Source organism: Anabas testudineus, chromosome 12 (assembly GCF_900324465.2).
Source record: "Anabas testudineus chromosome 12, fAnaTes1.2, whole genome shotgun sequence".
Classification (NCBI taxonomy): domain Eukaryota; kingdom Metazoa; phylum Chordata; class Actinopteri; order Anabantiformes; family Anabantidae; genus Anabas; species Anabas testudineus.
In genome coordinates this window covers 16,256,754-16,266,077 of record NC_046621.1, presented here as the reverse complement: position 1 = coordinate 16,266,077, position 9,324 = coordinate 16,256,754, and the positions used below count along the sequence as shown (strand labels likewise).

At 48.0% G+C, this 9,324-nt stretch overlaps 1 protein-coding gene across 1 annotated transcript; it reads right to left on the bottom strand.

Moving 5' to 3' along the window:
- On the bottom strand, positions 1-8,450 carry fosl2 (FOS like 2, AP-1 transcription factor subunit). Its single transcript, XM_026355166.2, has 4 exons — positions 7,338-8,450; positions 4,667-4,921; positions 4,363-4,470; positions 1-2,928 (listed from the first exon to the last, which is right to left on the bottom strand). The coding sequence occupies exons 1-4, from the start codon at positions 7,464-7,466 to the stop codon at positions 2,362-2,364; spliced, it is 1,059 nt and encodes a 352-aa protein (XP_026210951.1). The 5' UTR covers positions 7,467-8,450; the 3' UTR covers positions 1-2,361.
- Between the last annotated feature and the right edge of the window lie 874 nt (positions 8,451-9,324).

Genomic DNA, 9,324 nt, shown 5'->3' with positions numbered 1-9,324 from the left:
TTTCCAAGTTCAAAATGATTTTTTATTATTAGTCATTTAAATTAACAAACACTGCTATACATATTGCTGTTTTTATTCATTTTGAATTCATTTTAAACAGTTAAAGCATTTGGAAAATAAGTAATAGTAGTTGAAAACAGGCGACAGACAGTAGATGACATGTACAGTAGAAGATCTACAGTCAATGGCTTTCCTATGTGTGTTGAGGGGCCCCCAGAATATTTCAACGTACATACACATCAGACTCACGCGGAGTTATGTTTTTGGTTATCGTTTCACCTCTTCACCAAACATTTCCCGCTACACCTCCCGACATCATGTGGTCTTTTCTAACACATAGCAGCAACTTGTATTCAATTTCAAAGTCTGTTTTTCGGCATCCAGCGCAACAGAAGTCTCCCCAAACACAACTTGAACTCCTCCGACACCGAAAAGGTTTTCAAGCGAAGATGACACGGCCCTCCCTTTAACACCTGACGGCATGTTCGTTAGGAATGTTTTGAAGTAAACAAAAGAAACTAAAGAAAAAAAAAAAAAAACAATCCCAAAATGTCGCTGTTGTGTCCTTCTCAGTGCACAGTATGGAAATCCCTCGTCCCTTTAGGATACACACACACACACACACACACACGCGTGTCAAATAATGCAGAAGAAGTGCATCATACAGTTTCAAGGTGTCCCCTTTCGTCTCAGGCCAGCTGTAGAGACAGTCTTCCTATTCCTTCCTTACAGTTAAAGAGGGAACCGTCCCACGTTTGAACCGAGTACCTCCATGTTGCCGTACGTTCATACAACCATAAATCAGCACATCTGAGTTGAATTTAAACATCATTTCTTTACTAAACGCGACAGATTTACAAACACAGTATAAACAGGGTTGACATCATTGGCAGCTGGCGACAGTCTAGACCACAGTGGCTTTTTTTTTTCTCTTCTCAAATTTGAGCAAAATCCCTCCATTTAGACAAAGACGGGCGAATTATAGGATTACATGTGTCATACAAACCTTTTTGGCTTTTTGAAACCTGACCTGCCTCTGAGAGGCAGTGTTGAAAAAACATAAAGGTAAGACCTTTATTTAGAGAGATGTGAGAAACAAAGAAGTGCGGGATCCGGTGGAGGAGGAGGAGGAGGAGGAGGAGGAGGAGGAGGGTTTTGTTCAAACCTTTCGCGTCTGAGCGAAGAGACAAATCGTTCTCGGTGAGACACAATGAGGCGATGGAGCGTTTCCTCCCTCCATGTTACAGTACCAGCTCTGCAACACTTTGGCTAGACCGTTCGACAGCCTACGGCCCTGCGATGCTCTTCACGATGGGGGTTCTACTACACATGAGAGATATCCCTGACATCAATGTAAATCACATACACTTAGTCATAAACAGGTTGTAAAGTTCAGGTACAGAATCACTGAGGAAAAGCACACCAATACTACTGTAAAGTCAAGCCACTATGGCAAAGAGAATGTCGAGAGTATTGAGGAACTAGTCATAGATTCAAAGTTGGCTCGTATCCTTTGCAACACTGAGGAGTGCTTAGGTCACCCTGTGGGTGAGCATTTTGCTTTTCTACAGGCAGATTAAGGAGAGGACGAACGTCTCAACAAAACACTTTGTAAAAATTTAATCAGCACAGGCCATAAATACAATTAAAGAGATGGAAATAACATCAGCAACGTGTACACACTTCTAGTAGCAATTCCTGAATCAAGGTCCAAGTTAGGAAAAGGACAAACCAAAAGGGAAAAGAATTAAATAAAAAGACGAGAGGAAGTCTTTGCTCACTGTCTCTGTGTCTCCTCACAAATTCCAGTAGAATACTGACCTCGTTTAGTGATTTATTGATTCGTCTTGGCAGAGTGCAAGTGTCGGCCACATGGCTTTTTAAACATTTTCCAAACAAAACTTAAAAAAAGAAGAAGAAGAAGAAGAATGTGCTCTCTAGTTTCAGTCACATCAACTCTAGAATTGCCACATGAAGGCATGTGTTTCTTCAGAAAAACAAAAAAGTCTGCCCGGTAAACAAGGTGACACTGTGGAGTTGAAACGGCAAAAAGGATGAGACTAGACTGGAGCACACGCGTCTACGAGTTGGAAAAAAAGAGGTCACACTGAAGCAGAACAAGAAGAAACACGCGGCGTAGCCCTTGTGGGTTTCCCTTTGTGAGGGGAAACTTCTCACATGGTCAGCTTGGTCTGGACTTTTCAATGTGCTCTTGGGTCTTTTTAAAAGACACTGGAGGAGATGGAGGAGGTGGAGGAGGAGGAGGAGGAGGAGGAGGAGAAGGGGCGCGCAGTCGATCCTCGTGCTTGCATTCGGCCACAGTGTTTGTTTCTCAGCTTTTGCACCGAGCCGAGCCCTCGCTCAGAGGGCCAGGAGGGTGGGAGAGTTGAGGGAGTCCGAGGACTGGTCGCCGCTGCTGCTGCTGCGCCTGTGGGCCTTGGAGCAGGACTCGGAGGAGGGTGAGGGGCTCTCGGGCTCCATCATGTTGGGGTAAGTGAATATGAGGCTCGGGTTGTTGGGCGTGGCGGCCGGGGTGGATGCGGCCACCACTGGAGTGTTCAGGCTGTCTCCGTCTGTGCAGTACATCCCACCGCCGCCCAGGCAGATAGGCTTGATGACGGAGCGCTGAGTCTTGCCCATGTTCTCCTCGTTGTCCTCTGGCTCCTGCTTCACCACCACCTGGTTCAGCTGAGCCTGGGCGCCCATGTTGGGGCGCATGGTCAGGGGGAGAGGGGCGCACTGCTGCTGCGGGTGCTGCGGGTGCTGCTGGTGCTGCTGGTGCCCCGATGACTGGTGGCGCTCCTCGATGGGCAGCTTGCACACGGGATTGTGGGCAACGAGCATGAACTCCAGCTTGTCCTTCTCCTTCTGCAGGTTCTCGATCTCCTTCTGGAGGTCTGCTTTCTCCTCCTCCAGCTTCTCAGTCTCCTGTTGACAGAGAGACAGGAGAGAATATTGATCACTTGAGCTGGATCATGAGAACGTTTGGTTTTCCTAAACCACCCTGGGGCATTATTTGACGCTGCCATTAGAAAAGTGAGGCTGACGCTAAGACATGAACTAGGGATCATTCAGTTTATGGGTGGCACCTTAACTGCTGGATCACTGTGACGCCCTGAGCAGGTTCCTAATATTATATCACTGTCTAAAAGCCAAAAGGAGCACTCTGCCATGTCCTCAGTGAGTGTTCCTCCCAAGTGCCAAGAGAGGGCACTGTGTGTTTGCTCTGCTTTCTCAAACCTGAAGAGAGAAAAAACAGCCAAAGCTATTCAATAAAAAAATGATCATGGGCAATCTAGACTCTTGAAGCCTTCTGTTTGAGTTTGAGTGTCGCACAATGACTGTGTATTGTTTGTGTCTCCAAGATATGAGACTTGAATCAACAATGTGTGATTAATATGTCACATTAAAGACAAAGGCGGGTCTCATAGAAGCTGTTTGTCTCTGGCAGACACGGGTCAGATAATGATAAGCTGACATGCTGTCTGAGAACTTTGACTCATGGATAAAGGTATGAGGAAGTCGGTGCTGAAGACGCCAACAGAGAGGGGGGGGGGAGTGAGATCTCTAAATCAACACACTGTGTGAATATGGCTCCTTCTTTTCACTGGAAAGTGACACTTCCTTATTTGGATTTTGAAAACTCAGGCGTGTGGAGCAGGAAAAAGCGCTCGGCGTCTCTTTCCCTTGAAGCGCATTCGGCGGTTGTGCGTGTGTGTGTGTGTGTGTGTGTGTGCGTCTGTGCGAGCTGCGTGTCTCGATGTTGGATTGTGAGACAAGCAATTTGCCCCCTTTTACAAAATGTCCTGCATTCATGGCGACAGCTGCCTACAGCAAATTCCATTCCTGTTTTTTTTTTTTTTTTAAAGGCCTGACAAGCTCAACTTCACTAATTAGTCCATTTAGATGCCGTTGCTGTCTGAGACAGCCCTACCTCTGTCTGCAGCTCCCTGAGACAAAAAGCTTTTCATCGCCTGTCATCTTTCTCTCTCAGACCTGGAGCTCAGAAACGCAGCGAGCGTCAAACCAGTAATGCCAGGTTGTAAAGCTGTAAAGGTGTGGAGCTGCAGACTCTGGACTCCTGCCACACTTCTCAATAAACGGGACTCTGTTTTCCTGGTGTATTCCCTGTATGCAAATGACCCTGTAGTTTGTTGCTTTTTTTTTTCTGCATTAACAATGAGCAGCGCAATAATTGCCCCAGAACAGGAAGCGTGGATGTTTATTGCTGCGTAAGAGGAACTAGAAGCTCCAGCGTTTTGCGCTGATTTGTGGTGGTTTTAAACGATCACAGCTGCACCGGGGCCACAGGAGTCCGCTGTGCCCCCGGTGGCTCCAGCCAGTTTTCAGGTTGCTACTCACCCCTTGCAGCATCTCGGTGAGCTCTCGCCTGCGGTTGCGGCACTTGGCGGCGGCCAACTTGTTCCTCTCGCGCCTCACCCTCCTTTTTTCCTCCTCCTCTGGGGTGAGCTGAGGGCGAGACAAGAAAGAACACGGCAAGTGAAATCAGCGGCCTCACAAGCACGCGCAACAATCACTGTGAGGATGAGAGCTGGGTGATGCCACTCCAATCATCTAACTCAGTGATGAACATGTGTATCCAGTGATGTCCCCTGAACATAGAGTCAGGGAGTCCTGGTACCCACACTCATCCCAGGCCTCTCACCTGCTCGTCCCTCTTGCGTCGGCCCCTGGCGTCTCCCACGGTGCGGATGACTCCAGGTCGAGCCAGCGTGTTATGTCCCAGCAGCCCGGGCCCGTTGGTCAGGTGATGGCCGTACGGGTGGGAGCGGGAGTAAGGGTTGGACATGGAGGTGATGACGGTGGGCTGCACCATCCACTGTAGGTCTTGGCTGGTCGTGATTGCATTAATGGTGGGAATGAAGGCACTGTTGGAGCCGGGCATGTCGCCCCTGTACTTCTGGAAAGAGAAGAAACAGAGAATCACGTTAAAAACAAAGAAATCCTACAAGCAACTCCGCTTTCTATCTACGAGTCCTGCTGCAGGACCACCACCACCACCACCCACCGTTAGTAAACATTTCAAGCATATAGTAATGATTCAGTCCACATAGGCAGTGAACGTAACCCCTGGAGTGGAACAGTGACACATGCTGTGGGAAAGCCCAAGGTGTCCAGCGCATCCTCTCCACTGCAACAACCAAGAGATGAAGCAGTGCACTGAGGGAATATTACACGTGTCTGGACTGAATGGAGGAGCAATGTGCATCTTAGCTGCAGATCTGACAAGAGTACATCTGACATGTGAAGACATGAAGTTTGATTGAAAAGAAAACCTTTTGTCTCGAACATAATTAATGCGCATAAAGATGTTTAATAGGAAGGAGGAAGGAACTTAGCAACAACACTTAGTCAATAGTTGGAGCCAACTTTAATTCAACTTTAATTTAACTTTATATATTCACAAATCCTTGTGATGCTGAATGGTACACTCTTATACTTGTATACATGAATTGTTTAACTCCCAGTCCTCGGCTTTTGGTACAAATCACCTCAAACAGAAAGACACCTCTTTAAAATCTTCCAACATGGAACTACATCATTCACTACAGTCAGTATCTCTGAGTGGATATGACTTGCATAATGACCACCAGTATGAGAACCAACGTGGGAGCAGTATTACTTCATGTCTCTGGGGTCGATAAACACGCTGCCTGTGTGCGTAATTTACGCACATGCCCGTATCCCCGTTATTCCCGACTTTCCGTCGGATATCCCGGCAGTCTATTGGAACTTTGTTTATCTGGTGAGTCATTGTGTATGGGATTTGTTAAGCACATGTGAAACGCAGTCAGTTCCAGTAAGGGGGAAGCAGCCGGCTGTAACACGCCAGACAGTTGGCCAGAATTATGCGAGTGGAATGTTTGGAGAGCTCGGCTTTAGAGCATTAAACTCCCTTTAAATAAAAACAAGCAATGAATAGATTAGTACGCAGCGGAGTGTGAAGAGTCGTTCCGCTAAATATAGAGAAGCCTGCTGAAACTTTGGCGTGATAAAAAATCTATATTGGTCTAATAAAAAAGAAAAAAATGCTTTGTTTTGAAATGTCTCAATAAAACTAACAGAGAGGTCATGTTCCAGCCCGCTGGAATGGAAACAGTCCAACAGTGTGTGATTACAGGGAAACAGCAATGATAGAGAGGGGCCAAAGTCGTTTACCGTAATGTTGCGTGAGCCTGACTTGACTTTTTCCACAGAATCGCTCTTTACGCAGGGCTGGGGTGCGGGTAAACAACATGCCTCTTCCCGGATTTAAACCCTATCATTTGTGAATGTTCGGGCACGGCGTCCTCATGACGCGACACTGGCGCAACAACAGTGTAACTCACTGGGAATGTATGGAAACATATGTTCTCTACGAGACCGTAGGGTGCGGGGACTGGTGTTTTAAGGTCACGCAACACGATTTGGGGCATTTTCTTAGGACAGGAAATACAGGCTTTTGATCGCCCTGCGCTCCCAGTCTGCGCGCTTCCCTCTGAAGGAAATGTGCCGCAAGCAGCACGAAACGCGACTGATCTAGTTCAGCTGAACTCGGGTCTATAACCGTGTTATCTCTGCTCATATGAGCTTTTAGTGGATTTCAATTTTTGACATGTGCACATGAAACAGCTCAACTGCTGGATGAGACAAAAACACCTCAGTGCTGATGGCGGATCACGCAGCTCGCGCCTGTTGCATTAGCCACTCCAGGTTTTGTTATTATATCATTCTTATGTTGAATTCCAGTAAAATGCGCCTCGAGTGCAGACGCGAAGGCAAAAATATTATAGTTTTACATATGACTAGGAAAGAGGACGCTGGACGGGATCTCGGACAGACGTGGAAATCACGGACTCGACTCCGCTTCACTGTGTGTTTTCTACAGAGCGCACAAATCACCTGGCATATGTGTGTGTGTGTGTGTGTGTGTGTGAGACGATCTTTAGTTTTTATTATCGGGACAAGTTCAGGAGGGATTTTATTCAGTACTGTGCGCAAAGTCAGCAGGATTTCACCGTTAACTGCGCGTAAAAGCACCAGGCTGTGTCTGTACAGCATATGACAGAATTCAAATGGTATGAGTCCAAAACACAACAGTAATGATGGACTCGCTTGAGTCACTGATGCAGCCTGTGTCACTGGGTTCGTGCTTTTTCATAAGACACCTGGAGAATCCCCGCTAACAGACAATAAACGCGTGGAAGCGAGATTATCCCCTGATAAAAAGTCAACCAATCTATAGGTTACAGCCGGTACATTTCCGATGCTCTGCACATGAAAACACATTTTAAAAACAGACACAGCCGCCACAGATCGGCGTTTCCTTGTGTTACCTGGTAACTTGAGGTAGAGATCGGACTTCCGATCGTGCTGCTGCCGCTTGTGAAGGACTCTGGCTGGGCCGGAGAGGTGCTGCTGCCGCGGGACGAGGTGTCGTAGTTCCCGGAGTAGTCCTGGTACATGATCCAGGAAAGAGGAAGATTTCAGGAGACTGTTTGAGCTGTTTGAAACCCCCTTTTTTTTAAATCCTCGCAGATCAAAGGCACCAACAATAAAAATTAAAAAAAAAAAAAAATCCTCTGACACGAGACGATGTTAATTTGGGATATCCAGAGAAGAGTTGCCAAAGACAAAGTGCACTTGTGCTCCACTAAACTGAGCTAAAACATCTTGGAGATATTGCTAAACAGAACCGATACTTGTGGCGTGCGCTCTTACGGGCTGTGTCCTTCTTGTGCTTGGATTGGTCTTCAGCTGCAGGTAGACCTACACTACACCGCTAAAGATCCTCTCAGGTGCGCAAAACTTCAACATTAAGTCAGCAACACACCTTCAGTCACATCCAGTGGAGCCAAGTGAACCTGCACTTACAGAGTGACTCACGCGCGTTACCATTCGCTTTAAAGCCTATTGCCTGCCTGCTCTTCTCAGTATTTTCCGTCTCCTTGCCTACTACACGCTCTCTCTGAGCTCTCTGCCGTTCATGGAACACTTCTGGCTTTTTTCTTTTCCTTTTTTACCACACTTCCTAGAGATGACTCACTTCAATGGCACTATGAAGAACTGCAACGGCTTTTTCAACACCAACGAAGCGGCTGACGTCACGCGCGGGGCGTTGCGACTTCGTGCGGGGAGGGGTTGATTCTGGATAAGGCAGCGGAGGAGAAAGAGCCGCTTCCACCGCGGACACTGGAAATCCAATCCAGAAAAACGCGGACACGGTAAAAGTAGCAGAGATGTGTCTGGAGAGGTTGTTTTTTTTCTGGTGTTACGAACGTCAGTGGCTGCTGTGGAGTTCACTAGTCCTCTGACTTGCTTCGGTCCATTGACGCATGTTTCCTAAAATGGGCAGTTGCGTCAGAGAGAGCGTGTGGGTTTCCTTGGTAAAGGCAGCGTCAGACACTGGAGGGATTCCCTCCCCTCGCTCGCTGCACTCCGGACTCGGAGCTCGCAGCGAGCGGGTCCCGGTCCACTTAACTCCGCGGTGCAGGATTCACACTTTGAGACGCAGCGAGAGAGAGAGAGAGAGAGAGAGAGAGCGCGGACGCGTGCAGGTGTCGCGTCGCCGTGTATGCCACGCACGCACGCACGCGCGCCCGCGCGCTCGAGTCGAGCAGGCGTGAGATTCAGAGCGTTACGCGCGCAACTCTGGGACGTTTTCTGTGCTCAGCCTGAAAATGTATCAAACAGCAGAAAGAGGCCACACACACGCACGCACACACACACACACACACACACACACACACACACACACACACACACACACACACACACACACGCATCAGCTCAACATCCAGCGGCTCCCGTTGTGTTAATAAAAGCACACAGAGCGATTGGACATGCAGTGTTCCTGCACAATTGAGCGTTTGTGCCATTTGGCACAAATTGTGTGTAATTTGGAGAGGTGGCATGAAGCGCATAAACGATGGCACAGAACCCAGCATGATCCCGCGCTAATGGTCAAATTACTGTGGCCCACTGGTTTGGTCTACACAACAGTGCAGCACAGTGAAGCGCAGTGAAATGTGGGCTAATTGTAATTCGGACGCACCTCAAACAAGGGCACGGCGCCCAGAATGTGGCACGTTACACGATGTGAAATGGCGTATTAAGTATAATCCAATCTGCTACGGTTCCTATTTTAATCTGCACCGCCATAACTGCTGGTGCTGAGCTCTCTTAAAGCTGTTTGTCGCGCATATCTGTGCCAGAAAGAGTCGCTCCCATCAAAAAGTTTCTGCTGCGCCGCTCAGTCGGGGAAGTTGCGCGGAGGGAAAATAATCATCTGCAGGGGGTTTTCTGAGGTGACCACTCGACGCG